The sequence below is a fragment of the Carassius gibelio genome, chromosome A12, assembly GCF_023724105.1.
Source record: "Carassius gibelio isolate Cgi1373 ecotype wild population from Czech Republic chromosome A12, carGib1.2-hapl.c, whole genome shotgun sequence".
Classification (NCBI taxonomy): Eukaryota; Metazoa; Chordata; class Actinopteri; order Cypriniformes; family Cyprinidae; genus Carassius; species Carassius gibelio.
In genome coordinates, this window is record NC_068382.1 from 13,258,028 (window position 1) to 13,273,991 (window position 15,964).

General features: G+C 35.3%; 1 protein-coding gene across 17 annotated transcripts in view; it reads left to right on the forward strand.

Annotated features, from left to right (window-relative positions):
* Positions 1-15,964, forward strand: part of LOC128025199 (caskin-2-like) — a 102,317-nt gene that overhangs the window by 17,876 nt on the left and 68,477 nt on the right. For 3 of the 17 annotated variants that reach the window (XM_052611309.1, XM_052611300.1, XM_052611292.1), the window contains exons 3-10: positions 355-406; positions 6,720-6,817; positions 7,722-7,867; positions 9,736-9,831; positions 12,240-12,352; positions 14,748-14,856; positions 15,142-15,250; positions 15,853-15,947. The exons of 5 other annotated variants lie outside the window; for them this stretch is intronic. In XM_052611309.1, coding sequence (XP_052467269.1) covers positions 355-406; positions 6,720-6,817; positions 7,722-7,867; positions 9,736-9,831; positions 12,240-12,352; positions 14,748-14,856; positions 15,142-15,250; positions 15,853-15,947 — 818 coding nt within the window. The remainder of the gene's footprint in view (positions 1-354; positions 407-6,719; positions 6,818-7,721; positions 7,868-9,735; positions 9,832-12,239; positions 12,353-14,747; positions 14,857-15,141; positions 15,251-15,852; positions 15,948-15,964) is intronic. 9 more of the 17 variants (XM_052611295.1, XM_052611303.1, XM_052611294.1 and 6 more) reach the window with 7 other exon arrangements.

Consider the following 15,964-nt stretch of genomic DNA (forward strand, 5'->3'; position numbering starts at 1 on the left):
GAGAAAATAATGACAGAGTTATCATTTTAAGTATTCATTTTAATAATACCTTGAACTTAGTTGATATGTTAAAAAAGTTATAATAAAAAGTTTGCATATAAATATTTTTCAGATGAAAAAATATGCATGTAATGAATGTTTTTTAACTTGCAGAGAAAAAAAATAAATAACATGATATAACCATCAATCTATGTTGTGTTTGAGTACAAGAACAATTACCTGTTGAAAGTTTGAAACAAGTGCTTTCATGCAATAATATCATCATGCCTCATACCTCTCTAATGGAGGGATCAGCAGCTGACTGATTTGTTCAAAACATCATGTCCTGACTTTTATTTCCATCTGTTTTCTTAGAGTTGCTGGGCTCCACAAAGAGGCTGAATGTGAACTACCAAGACCAAGATGGGTAAGTCCTCATATTTTCCACATGGTCACTCCAAATTGGATTTTCATTTTCCTTGAGATGATAGTTAATGTTAATGTGTTGGACTAAAACTAAAGCTTTTTATTATAAAGGTGCATAAGCTCAGATCAATGCAGCTTATGACCAGTCAGTTCCAAAAAGAAAAACAAAACATGCTTGCTGATAGAAAACACGATGACAAAAAGACTGAATTTTTTGATAATGTAGCAATTTGTGAAATTTACAAGCAGTTTTTAAAAGGCTGCTAGTTTTGGACCAAGAACAACAAATTAGGTAAAGGATTTTCAGTACAGCACAAGGGAAATGTACTGTACAGGAATTATAATATTTTGGTGGGTTGTTTTGTGAGTCATCCAAACAGTCCACTATACTTTTAAAAATGTGTGCAGTACACTTGACTCAAATTCTCAAATTTATGACATTTTCATGTTTCATGCAAATGGAAACAAACAGAGTACATCAGGCACAGCTACACAAAGGCTTGGGTCACCTTTCACTCATCAGAACATAGCGTGCGTGTCCCACCTGTTTAAACGCAGGAAATGTGCTGTTGTGTCATGTTGACGTCCTTCTGTTTTGCTAGAAGGTGGTCTATGCTTTCCGATGCCATTGCTAGTCAACACTTGTTCAATTCCAAAACCCTTAACAATCTTGTTGAAAATTTATTGTCACAAAAATATGAATCGGGAAAAAACACCCATTTGTTTTTATTACTAGTTATCATTTAACCTATATAGTATTATGTTCAACTCTATAATTAATTTAATCATAATTAAACGTCAAACTAGAATCAGCATATATGAACAAATATATATATATATATATTAGATTTAAGTATCTTGAAACTCTACAACAATCCATGCATTGTTTCTGAACTCAGAGAAGAGATTCCTTATCGGTCTCTGAAGCAGTAATGAAATGATCAATAACATGAACTAATTAAACGTAGAAGAATATATTACCTGTAGGACACGACTGAATATTTTACTTATCCACTAATTATCATTTCTTCTGTGTAGAGTCCTCTGCTGGAACAATAATATTCCTTTAGTAAATTAGTGAAAAAATGTAAAATGCCTGTCCTTAAGGTAGGTTTAATCACTCATTACAAAATGATCTGTATAAATGTGCCTTGCTGCACGTATGTTTTTTTTTTTTTTTTTTTTTTTTTACAAATTATTTAATAAAGTGTGTATAATTTTTTTTTTTTGCCACCCTTCTGTGTATTACGGCAATATAATGTATATTGTAAACTAGAGTATACAGGATATGAAATTGTTCACTACAGAATTCGGACAACATTACAAAATGTCTGGCATTTGATATAGTGCACTGTATAGGTAAAAGGGGGAACTGTAATATGATATTTATTTGAGTATATACACTGAACTTACAGTTAAGTCATGATATTTGTACAGGAAAAGTATTGTAAGAATTATGGCCATCAAATTGATTAATCATGATTAATCACATCAAAAATAAAAGTTTGTGTTTACACAATGAATGTGTGTGTACTGTGTATATTTATATGTGTATATATATATATATAAATACAAGCACATACATGCATTTAAGAAATATTTACATGTGTCTGTATACACATATACCGTACATACACAAACTTTTATTTTTGGAAGCGATTAATCACGATTAATCGATTTGACGTCCCTAATTCTTACAATACAAACTCTTGTACAAAAATCATGACATAGCTGTGTATATAAATCTATAATGCTGGTAGTTTGTCACACAGGCGTCCTATGTGAGACAAACTACCAGCATTATAGATTTTCTGTGGACTATATCTGAGGGTTATTCAAAAGCAACGTGACTTGACTCATTTCCCATGACTCTTCCCTTGATTCCGTTCTGCTTTGAAATTCCAGCACTGTTTGAAATCACAGCTTAGACTATCTGAAGAAGCCACAGACCCAAAGCTTAAAACTCTTAAAAATACTGGACTGACACTTTGGGAAATATTGTCTGGGGTTGTAACTGATACTTGTATATTTTGTGAGTATTTGAGCTCATAACCAGTGAAGCAAGTTTACATGAAAAAATATAATGTATTAGATAATAATGATTGAATTCAATGAATAACTTCTGAACAGCTGGATACAGTATTCTTATTTGAAATAAATGTAAGCATACACTGCAAAAAAACCTCTGAAATCTCAGTTAACAAAAATATTACATGCATTAGTTTCAAATTGGAATGAAATTAAATTTCTCAATGCACCTTGTTGATCTTACTGTTAATGATTAATTCATGCATATGTTTATTATTTTTTATAAAAATGTCATATCAGAATCTTTTGATAAACACAGCCTTCTCTCAACATCTGGTTAAGACAACAGACTTCTCTGTGGTGACATGCTGAGAATCTCCAATCATCCTATCAGTTCTGTTTAAACCCCACCTCTTTCTTTCTGCCCGCATTCAGATCTGCCACCATCCAATCAATAACTGATGGTTAGCCAAGCCCCCTCCCTACAATTTTTTTTTTTTTGATAACTTTAATAACCTCACTGAACTTATAATCAACAAATATCATTAAGTAAAAACGTGAGCTTATTGCCAAAAAGCAAATACTCAGCAGTGAGGATCAACATAAAACTTGTCAGCAAACAACAATAATTGGATCAACAATATCAATGTGTTCATTCTGTTTTGCATGCTGGGAGCTTACATTCAGGACAATTTTTTTTAAACTATTTGTTGACAACTCTCTTTGGCTAATTGGGACAGCATGTTTGGGAATATTATTGGTTAATGTGTTTTTATGTAATTCTCATTTTTGGTGTCTGTGACTCACTCACAGACAATGTGTATGCTGGGTAAAATCGAACTGCTTTTGTACAGTGTGTGCACAGGCTGCTGTTGTTGAATCTTAGTGTCCCATTTGTCTTGAGAGACGAAAGTGGAAGGAAGTTGAAAGCACATCCCGATGAAGTTGGGGGCCTCACATTAGCATGAGGGCTAATTTGTGCTTCCATGAGCAGCAGGGAAGAACTGAGAAACTGAGCTCCTGAGGGACCTGCAGCTGAGGTGGAGGAAAACATTTCATTATTCATCCGCTACTGGCGCTCGCTTTTTCTTTCTTGCTTTTTTCACTCATTCATTTGTTCATTCTTTGTATTGTTCCTTTATTCTTTTCTAACTTTGTCTTTCTTTCACTCATTAATTTGTTCATTCTTTGTATCGTTCACTCAATATTTCCTTTTTCTTTATTTTTCTTTCTTTCTTTTTTCACTCATTTGTTCGTTCTTTGTATCGTTCACTCATTATTTCCTTTCTTTCTTTCTTTCACTCATTAATTTGTTCATTCTTTGTATCGTTCACTCATTTCTTTTCTTTATCTTTTTTCATTCTTTCAATCAATCATTCGTTTATTCTTTAATTTGCTCTTATATTTTTCTTTTTCATTTATTTGTTCCTTTGTTTCGTTTGGTCATTCCTTTCTTTTTCTCTTTCTTTCTTTGTTCATCCCTTCCTTCCTTAATAAGATCTGGAACTTTAAATCATACTGCCATCTGTATTATGGGAATAGAATATAATAATTAGTCAAATCCCGGTGGGATATTTTTACCATGCACAGTAGTTTTCAGAGGGTGACATATTGATGTGTTTAAGAATGCTGTTTAAAAAGTGCGGATCAGATAGTGTGTGCTGAGCCATAGACTGAACACAGCATTCTTCAGATGTGTCATATTAATCATAAGTGTTACTCACTCTCAAACATCTGTGGCTGCTGAACAGTAGCTGTAGGGTGCTTTTTCCATCTCTTATTTGTTAGCTTCACAGAACTCTCATATGGCTTTAAACTCTTAGATTAATTTAACCAAGTCCTTGCTGAAGCTACATTATTGGGAGTTAATTTGGTGTAAAGTCTGTTTGGGAGATTATGTGTGAAGTTGTGCTAATATATGAGATAAAGGGGTCGGTTTGTCTTTTCTGCATGAAAGGGCTTGTAGGAGCACTACAGCAATTCAATGAAGAAGACTCGATGAGGTATAAAATCAGTTCAGGTAACCTCACATGTCCTAACCCCGGAAAACCTTTAAAAGTAGTTTGTCTGCCCACACTGACTGCAAAATATTTGTGTTTAATGTAAAGTTATGAGGAACACAACATTCATCACATAGCTGACTTCATACACAATATATAATTTATTGTAACAGTGTCTAACAAAATCACAGTGATGATCAAATAAATGTACTGTAGGCTTGGTGCCCATAAGAGCCTTTTCTAAAAAAAAAAAAAAATCCTGTTAACCCCAACATTTTGAACAGTGATGTATGTGCCATATAAATAGAGATATGCCGGTATCATATTTTCCTGTTGTGATTAATTGCTCATGCTTTTATCACAGTAAACGGTATTATGGTAATTGAAATTTATTGAAATTTAGTTTTAAAAAGTGCTCAAAATATAGTATAATATAATAGGTTAAATAACTTTTTTCTAATAAAAAAATAACTGAACATTTAAATAAAATAAAGCAATTCAGATATATGAAGTTAAAAGTTTTGCACAGATTAAGGTGCAAAATAACTATAAAGACCAATAGGTAAGATGAACTTCATAGCAAATACACAAATCTGAATGGCTATTTAAAATTATTTAAATATGTGCTTCTCATGCGTGCTTGTTTACATCAGAGCACACACGCATCTTTCAAGCAGCATGCAGTGGTGTTGTGCATTTTGACCAGTTGATTTAAATAGTTTTCTTAAAATGCATTTTAATTTCTGAATAATTTGTAATATATAATTATTTGCGGTATTTATAAGTGCCCACGATAACAATATCGTGCATATTCATTACCGTAATATATCGCATTACCGAATACCGGCACAAGTCTACATATAAACTGTATAAATATATATTTAAATATTAATGTATCTAATTAATTAGTTCATAATTTTAAACACTTGAAATTTCAATTCTATATTGACCACTGATAAAGTAATGTCCTTTGTTTCATTTCATCAATCCGTTCACTGTACTGTTAGAGCTCTGTTTAGTTCATGATTCTCCAGGGTTTTACGTGTTTTTGGTAGAATGAGGCTGTGCCAAGTGCACTGTAAAATGCACGAATGTCTCATCCATCATTTAACTCAAGTCAGAGGGTTTTTGTGGTGATTTTAAGTTACACTTATGAACTGGAAAGACATTTCTCTAAACTGATCCTTCAAACTGTTAAATAAATACTGAGCAACGTCAGTTGAAGCATCATTTCACCTGTCCACGTGTACACCGACAGTACAGTTCAAAGCAAAAGCTAGCTGCAAGTGAAAACAGGGACGCTTCCTCTTTGAGACAAGTATGTCTAAGGAAATCTTAGTGTTCTCTTCGTGTGATACATTTTTAATACAAATTATATATTTATCCATCTCAGACAGAAGTGCTTTGTTGGGATTTGCACAGTTCTGCCAGATTCTGTTTCAGACCCTGGAAACTGAGACTGCAAGGAGAAGTCAGCTTAATTTAGGGAGCTAATTATATACTCATTAGCTGAGTGTGATGATTGTTTAAAGTTTGCCAACTACACAACCACATGTTGTCCTATTGATTAGTAACCGCTAAGTATACTTGTCACCACAGATTTGAGAAATGATATCCCTGTAATTCAGCTCTTTCACTTACAATAACGAACCCTTCAAGATATCTCTAGATCTTTCTCGAACAGCACATTATTAATTAAATTTATTTGGACCAAGATTTATAGACATATGGAGATGATGTAGAGCTTTATTAAGCCTAATCCACATTGGGTGAGTTCAGTCCTTTTAAATTATTTTAAAAAGTCATCTGTTCCCACAAACACAGGCATATTTTAGGAGCTGGACCATCCCCAGTCATAAAGTGACTGTGAAAGCAGATATCTATTTGCTATTTGGGCAGTGCGCTCTAGCTGTGCTGTCAGGACTGGTTGCAGTGTTGTACTCAATTGAACTCTATGATAGAAACCGTGCAGACCGGCCAAACATTTCCCTCCTCCACACCAGATGGATAATTTTTTCCTGCTAAATGATATGCATATTTGTCATGTTCTGTTTGTAAAATCAATGAAGGCCTTTTCTAACATATTGATTCAGTATGGCTCATCAGGACATAAAAAGACATAATATTTTGAATGTTTACAGTTTGTAACTTTTGTTATGACATCGGAAGAGTTACCGTTTGCCAAATGCTTTGGGAATTTTACCAAAAAGCATATTAAGAGGTCTAAATACAGTGGCTTACAGGAGATTTTTGACTAGCTTTCAGGACTGTTTCTCTGTTCTACAGTTTTTCAGCACTTCATCATGCGGCTCTCACTGGCACAACTGACCTCTTGTCTCTGCTGTTGGAGGCACAGGCCACCGTGGACATCAAAGACAGTAATGGTGAGACACTTGACCATTTTCATCCTCTAGCCAATGAATTTGTAAAACATTTAGAATGTATTTCCTTTTGTATAATTATATTATACTTTTTAAAGAACCTTTTTGTTTTCTGGTTATGTCATATAGACACAAAGGGAAAAACATAAACATTGAAAAAATAAAAAAAAAGTCAAAATATGTTTTGGTGCATAAGACCATTATGATGCGATCATGATCCTAAGTGGCCTAATAAATTAATCTTTTCCAAATAATTAATAAAAACATTAATACAAAAGCAAAACTATAAAAAATTGCAACTGTATTTTTTTTGTCAAAAATATTAATAGTAGTTTTTTTTTTTTTACATAATATCTAGGAAATATATGAAGAAAACAAATATAGGATATGCTCAATGCATCCCAATCTATGTTATGTTGGTGTTATGTATGTACTATTGTGAAAGTTTTGAATTAATTTAAAGATTTTGCCATTAACTCTCATTATTACTTAATGGTGACCACAAATGTTCCTGTCCCTAACAACGTTCACCAAATGGGAAAGAGCAACTTGGACATTCTGCGAAACATCTTAGTTTGTATTCAGTGAAAGAAATAAAGCCATACAGGTTTGGAACAACAGATCTTTAAGGCAAGATCTCTTTAATGTACCATCAAAACAAATTGGATACATGTTGAAATCCTTTAAAAACATTTATACAAATGGCAAATCATGCAAACAAAAATACTCTTATAGACAAATGAACTGTGTTGCGCATAGACTGAACATAGACAAGCTACGTCGTCATGATTTTTTTCCATTTCAACAGAAAAAAATATTGCACCACCGGAGAAAGAAAGAGCACTGTTCGTCTTGTCTAAAAGAACAAGTACCTGTGAAAATAATTGTTTTCTGCTCCATGTTGTAGGTATGCGTCCATTGCACTATGCTGCCTGGCAGGGGAAGGCTGACTCTGTACTTATGCTGCTGAGAGCCGGAGCTTTTGTGAATGGGGCTTCACATGATGGACAGATCCCTCTCCACCTGGCTGCACAGTACGGACACTATGAAGTGGTATGTGGCACACTGCTTCTCTGCTATTGACCAGTTTGTGCCAGTCTACTAGTGGTCAATCGATATATCAACGCCGCCGATATTTGACATTTTTTAAATATCGGCATTGGCCGATAAGTCTTTCTGTGTGGTCGATGTTTTTCGAAATGGATTATCACACCATATTGTGCGTTTATGCTTCCAGATGGGAAGCCAGCACCTGACAGTAAAATGACCAATCGTCATTCACTTTCTAATGTGACACTATGTTGTGTTACATACCGTAACACTCATGCAGCAAAGTCTTATTCAAATGTACCATGAGACATCAGATCCACAGTCCAGTGGCAGCTCCGGTGTGAGACACGGATGTGATATGAACAAATCCAAACAAAAATGGAACCGTATTTACTGTACCTCACAAACAATCAAAAATCCTGCGTCTTGCTCTTCCTCAGATATGCACGTTGTCCTCGGGTCAAAAAAAATCTAAATTGCACAAAGTTTTGTACTAAAAGTGAAAAAAGTTTTCTTAACTGAGTTAATGATCAACACTTAAGCATTTTTAGTTTTTTATATAAACTTTTGAATATTATAATTGTCTCTATACCAGTTCGCTCTTGAAATATAAAAATTTTAACGCTGGCTGTAATAAAAACTTGTTTTCATGACAGATTCAAACTTACATTAAAAATGAATACAATGGGTTAAGCAAAAATCTAACAAATATGTAGAGCATAAATCTTGCAAAATGCTCATCTCTAGTTATATTTTTCTAGTTGACTAATTGAATGGCTTTCCTGAGGAAATTGTAAAGCGTAGGGTATTGACCTGAAAATGCACATTCATTTTCGTCAGATTATTTTTGGTTGTAGAAGTTTCAGTGCCTTACTGGTTATATCACTTAGTAGTATGTAGGGATGTGCGGTATATCGCATGCGATTGTCACGCGCATTTCTTCAGTTTATAGACATTTGGAGATGTCTACATCATCTCCATATGTCTATAAATCTCATCAGGTTCCCTGATTAGCAGTAAAATGCTTTCAAATGGAGCGGCATTTAATAGACAGAGCTGTAGATCACTGACAAGCTACGCAATATCGCGTTCATCACAGATGAATTGCCTTCGATAATGAATGCGAGATTGCGTAACATGTCAGTGATCTAAGGCCCTTTTAAATGCCGCTCCATTTGAAAGCATTTTACTGCTTATCAGGGAACCGGCTTTACTGAAGAAATGCATGTGACAAACACGTGCGATATATTGCCCATCCCTAGTAGAATGTTTAAAATAAATGAGCAAAAAGGCTGAATGCAGCACTTTGATAGTGACTTAGGAATATGTGCTATGACTCAAACCAAAATATAGCTGTTTACAGATCTCTTGCAGCTAGATAAAAACAATACATATGGTTTTACATTTTCTAAAGGAAAATGCAAGACGTGTCATTGCATGCTCGAGGCAGAAAAGAGGTCCTCACCAAAGATAGCATTACTTTGCAGGTCCACGGCTTTGTTAAAAAACAATGCATTTTTTAGTTAACTTTGCTGTGTATATGATACCTCTCAGAACCAGGTTAGTTTGACCAGTTGTTTCACTTGAAATGCAGAGTATTCTCTTTCCAAATATGCTACCTTTCAAAACACGGGAAATAATGTGTGCCATATACTGCAATAATTTAACATAGAATAAATGATATTTCTTTGGTCTTTCCCTCTCAGTCCTTGACCTTTTAGCATGCTGTTTCAGCTTTTCATATATGGGTACATTAAAACTGGTATTGCTTTTGACATTGTCTTCTATTGTGTAGTCCCAGAAACCTTATGTAGCCAGAAAAAGCTCTTCTACCCTTACACGGGTCTCTGTGCTTCTGTGTATCCCCTCAGTCTGAAATGCTACTACAACACCAGTCCAACCCCTGTGCCGTCAACAAGGCAAAGAAGACCCCCCTGGACCTGGCCTGTGAGTTTGGTAGACTCAAGGTGAGCCGTGATTATCATTACAGTTCATCTCTTGTGATGTTGTATCTTGGCCTGGCACTACATCTTTTCAGTGCTATTAATATGTGCTTGAACTGTAAGTCTCAAAAAAAAAAGAAAAGATTACACATGCCAATTTGGTATAGCAAAAAGAAAAAGATCCTGACTACATCCAAGATAATGAACTTTTGTTAAAGGCGTTTTCTCATATTAAAGTTTAAATGGTCGATTTAATCATAACTAAGAGGCAGAATATTCAGTTTGAATTTTCAAAAACAAGTCCATGAACAGACTAGATGAAAGTTTTTTTGGTAGTAAAAATTATTTTATTTACGTATAATTTTATTTATGACTGAGAGATTGCAAAATTTCTAGTTACAATGAAACAGTGTTTTTTTAGATTTAAAGTTTTATTTCTTTTAAATTCGAATTTTTTTTTTTACAATTTACCTTTATCATGATCTGAAAGATTACTTTTTTAAAAGCTACAATTTTAAAACCGTAATTTTATAATACTGTTGAAAATAATCTTTTGCAAATCTCAAAATGAAAATCCAATTTACAAACTGTACATTACAATTTAGCGATGCCTAAATTCATTTAAAATGAATTTAGTATAGAATTTGTATAGACGAAGAGTATAGAATTTGACCGTTTGTTATCAGCCATAACATTTAAATAAACATCAGCATCAGCCAGCATTTTAATATTGATATTTCATTTTAAAATTCATGTGTACAATAGTACAATATAACCAGAAGGTAAAACTGTATTTTCCAGCAGACATGAGATGACATGGGTGCTGTGGAATTTAGGGGTGCTCCGATCACGATCGGCCGATCGTTAATGCGCATCTCGTCAGTAAAGCCGGCTTTACTGACGAGATGCGCATAATGATCGGCCGATCGTGATCGGAGCACCCCTAGTGGAATTGTTCAGCTATTGGTATTTTTTCATCGATATAGTTAGGGCTTATCTGATTTAAAATCTGTGCCCTTTATAACATCTATCCGAGTTATCCCAGTCTCAATGCAAACTCATAGCGCTGAATCTAATTTCAAACTGCAGTCTCTATTATAATTATAAGCAGGAGTTCATGACATGAACAAGTTTTGTTTATTTTGGCGTAGACCGTATTAATGCATTCGTTGGCAAAGGTCATCAGTAACCTCATACAAACTGCCTCCACAAGCCTGGAAAATGGAGATGAAAGGCTTTGAAAGAGTTTTGTTGAGAGATCTTTAACCTTAAAGGGATACTCCACCCTAAAATAAAAAGTTTGTCATTAATCACTTACCCCCATGTCCGTCCAAACTCATAAAAGCTCTGTTTGTCTTCGGAACTCAATTCAAGATATTTTTGGATAAAAACCTGGAGACTTGAGACTGTCCCATAGACTGCCAAGTAAATAACAGTGTCAAGTTCCATAAAAGGTATGAAAGTTATCATCAGAATACTCCGTTTGCCATCAGACATGCAATCTGCGTTATATGAAGCGACAGGAAAACTTTTAGTAAGCGAAGAAAAGAAAAATAATGACTTTATTCAATAATTCCTTTGTCAACAGTCTCCTCTGTGTCACTCCATATCACTGTGCCGCATATGCTCTTCTGTCATCCGCGCCACAAGGATGTACTGTTTCTACATGTATTTAGCTTTGATTTAAAATAAAACAGCGCATCCTTGTGGCACGGAGGACACAGAAGAGCATATGCAGCACGGTGATATGGAGTGACACAGAGGAGACCGTTGACAAAGGAATTATTGAATAAAGTTATTTTTGTTTTCGCTTACAAAAATTCTCTCCGTTGCTTCTTATAACCCAGAGTGCACGTCTGATGGCAGACAGAGTATTCTGACGATAACTTTCATACCTTCTATGGACCTTGACACTGTTATTTACTTGGCAGTCTATGGGGCAGTCTCAAGCCTTCAGGTTTCATCCAAAATATCTTAAATTGTGTTCCGAAGACAAACGGAGCTTTTACGGGTTTGGAACGACATTGGGGTAAACAATCAATGACAAACTTTTTATTTTAGAGTGGAGTATCCCTTTCAGCTAGATTTGCCTTAATGAACTATTTCTATTTAATCTTTCGCCCCAAATCATTTGGAATTATAGAATGCAAATGCTGCATAGTCAAGCTGATGGAACGAGTCTAATTTAGCAGCACACCAGCGAGTCAGTTGCTGGGCTGCAGGAGGATTCTGCCCCAGCTGGAAACTGAATTCCATCTGACAGATTCTCAATGCCAGGGAGTACAAAGTCATATGCCTGGACTGACAACTCAGGCCGCTTGCATTGTTGTATTTTAAATTGGCAGTGACATCTTTAGACATTAGTAGGCAAAACTGGTATGCTGCACTAGTTTTGGATTGGTTCCTCACTGTTTCTCAATTCTTTCCTCCAGGTGACCCAGCTGTTGTTGAGCAGTAACATGGTGGTAGCTCTCTTAGAGGGGAACGGCAGAGATAACACCCCCCTGCATCTTGCTGCTCGCAATGGTCATAAGGACATCATCAGGTCTGCTTCTCACTAAACCCTCACTTTTATATATAGGCATCAAGTCCCTGTTCCACACCAAGCACTACAAGCAACGGTTTGATGTTAGCATGTTGCTAAGCTAATTGCTTGATAATCTAATTGGTATTAAAAATACTTTGTGGATAAAACATTGGGTAAAATACTCAGTTTTTAATTACACCAGTTTAATTAAATTTTAATTGTTCTTGATCAATTTTATCATTTATTTTCAGTGTTAATTGTAAAAAAATATATTTAAAATTATTGTTTTGTATAATTTATGATAAACATTTCTATTGTATTCTAAGTTCAATTAAATAAGCATTGTAATTATAGTATTAACAAATATTTATTTTGGTAATTGTTTATTTTAATAATAACACACACGCATACACATATTGTATAATAATAATTATATAACAATAATTGCAATAATAATAATATATAAATAATAATAATTATTATTATTATTTCCATTTTTGTTATATAAATATTATTGCAAATTGGGTTAATAAAATTAAAATGCAAGATAATGACCGTAACTGAGCTTATTACATTGCAAACTATTATTTCCTTATACACAACAAATACACACAGTACCGTCTTAAAATTTGGCCCAAAAATACATGAATGTAAAAACTATTAAATAAAAGCTATGTTTTGATCGGGATCAGGAGCACACCTAGTATGCCTTAACATGCAACATCTATAGACAGCAATAAGAGTGAGAGTATATGTGCCTTTACATGCATGCAAGCATGCCAGGGGGAGATTGTCTTTCATTTTTGCTAAGTGGTGTCCAGCTGATGGTCAGGCAGACTTTGGCTGGGCACTTTTTTGACATGTTTGTCGAGCAAGTGAGTTGAAGAGAATAGCTTGTGGAATGAGTGTAGTGTAAGTATGTTTGGTGGTGTGCATGTGTTGAACTGGGCTGCCCTCCCCTCTGAGTGTAATGAGAGGGCTGTGACTGTGCTCTGATGGTAACATGCATAGGAATGAGGCCGAATAGGGTTACATCAGCCAGTCAGCTGCTCAACATGCTCCTCTTGCAATAACCATATATGAAGGTTCGCGCTGCAGCTCTCCCCTCTACTGCTTTTCTGGAATGCTGGAACTTGTAAACATGGGAAAGATGGACAGTTGTAACAGGAGACCGCTCTACGCTTCCTAGTATAAAACACTGAATTCTCAAAACTGAATGAATTCATGCAGAATTTTGCAAGAAATTCAATTGTCTTTTTGCTGAGATGAATAATTATTATTATTGGCAAATTCACTACTGACTGATTTTACATCCAATTCTGTCATCATTTACTCACCCTCATGTTGTTTCAAACCTGTATTACTATGACTACTGTATACTTTTTTTTTTGTTGTGGGACACAAAAGGAGATGTTTTAAATAATATATTGGTCTTGTAAAGCTTCAAAATGTACTAAAAAGCAACCATCAAATTGGTTCATGCAACCTACAGTATGTGCAATATTTCAAACCGTTATCATTGAAAAGTTCTGAAATGAGCTATAGAAGTCATACACAGACTAAAATGATGTGTCAACAGTAGCCATCATAGGTTCTCACATGTTTTGTGATGTCAGTGCCACCCTATTTGATTTGAAAGTTTACTTTTTGTTCCCTTCCTCATACAGAGCTTTCAGATGACTTTGAAGTGTTCTGCACAAGTTTTATAGGGTACTTTTAATGCCACTTTTATGGTGCAACCCCAGTCCCCGTTCACTTTAATTATATGGGAAAGAGCAGGACATTAGTCGAAAGTTAAAACAACATGAAGGTCGGTAAAAGGTGAATACTTTGGATGATCTCTTTTAAAGAGGGAAGGCAGTTTTTAATCTGTTCAGCTGGCTGAATTCATCATTTACAGGCAAATGGCCTGCACTGCTGCTTTGGATACTGAATCCTGTAGACACACTCGCAATGTAAAATTGACTGATGCTGAGGCTGTTTTTGTTCCTCAAAGGCTTTAAATTGTCATGACTTCTGACCCCTTGCTGGTGGTCTTGAACTTACCATCATCATGTGGTTTCAGTGCTGCCCACTCACTATGCAATTTTTCATGCTGATTTTAGTTTTGTTAGTTGTATTGCTTGAGGCATAACAGAAATATTTTCTATGTACTGTAGTTGTGCTAGTTTCATATTTCTCATATTAGAACTTTTTACAGCTTGTTTCTCCTCACATATCTATTTATGTATTAATGTGGTAAAAAGCCATTTAATATGGTATTTTTTGCAGTATAAGACCCGCTCAGCGTGCCAGGGTGAATGTCTTGGTAATGAGCAGCTGACTGTACCATTATTAAATACACAAGTGATTTGGTTCGTGTGTTGTGGACAGCATGGCTCATGTGTCACTGTGGTCCATCACTCATTTTTAGACTGCTGCTGAAAGCTGGGATTGACATCAACAGAACCACTAAATCTGGAACGGCTCTGCACGAGGCTGCCCTCTACGGGAAAACGGAAGTAGTAAACTTATTGCTTGATGTAAGTAGGTAGATACAAAATATTGGGATCAGTGTTGATGTACCATGTGTGTATTTTCTATACCTACTGCACTGTAGGGGATGCATGATTTATTTCTAATGATCTTATGTCAGATTTATTATCAAGAAAGAATAGTGTGAATTATAGTAATTGTAGTCTTAACCAGAGTAAAATGCTTGGGTCTGTCTGTCATATCAGTTCGGAGTGATATATCATACAGAGTTTATTTTCTTCCCTGAACTAACCCTCATATATGGATCCAAACCTTCACCATCTGACACTTAGGCTGGGATTGATGTGAACATCCGCAACACCTACAATCAAACAGCCTTGGACATTGTGAACCAGTTCACCACCTCACATGCCAGCAAAGAAATCAAACAACTCCTTAGAGGTGACTCAGTCTAAAAATCCTGTTGTTTTCCCCTTTCTCTTTCATGTGTTTTGCTTCCTCACTGTTTCTTTCCTTGCTTACCTTTCCATTAATTAAATTTTCCCTTTGTTATAAAGCTATAGAGTTGCAGAACATAACTGTCCCGGGGCATAGCTATGGCAGCCATGCCTGGAGATTTAGCTAAAAGTTTGTTTACGTGCTTGTGTGTCTGGGTTAATGTGTACGTCTGAATGTGTTAAGTTAATGCTCCTTTCTATTATTCCTCCTGTAATCCAGCGGCGTGTTGTCTTTGAAGTGTGCCCTTTGAAACGAGCACTAATACAGCTGAAGGAGCTGTGTTTGAAGATGAGGGGTGTTTAGCATCCCTGTTCTGAACTCCGCTCCTCATTACATTTTCAGGAGATGTGTTTTAGAGTATTTAAACTTTACATTACACCTCTTTAAATTCTGCTCATTGTAACACATCCCACCTGAGAATTGAATTCTTAGGTTTTCAGTCAATATGAGGACGTCAAAGATTGCTAAAACCCATATTGGATGACTTGATGAGGATTTTCTTTCTCATTTTTTCATGCATGAATTACTCTGACTTGTGACATCAGAGGCCAGTGGAGCATTACAGGTGAGAGCTTTAAAGGACTACTGGAATCTCCATGACCCCACTGCACTCAACATCCGGGCAGGAGATATAATCATGGTAGGCTTTTCAAGCAA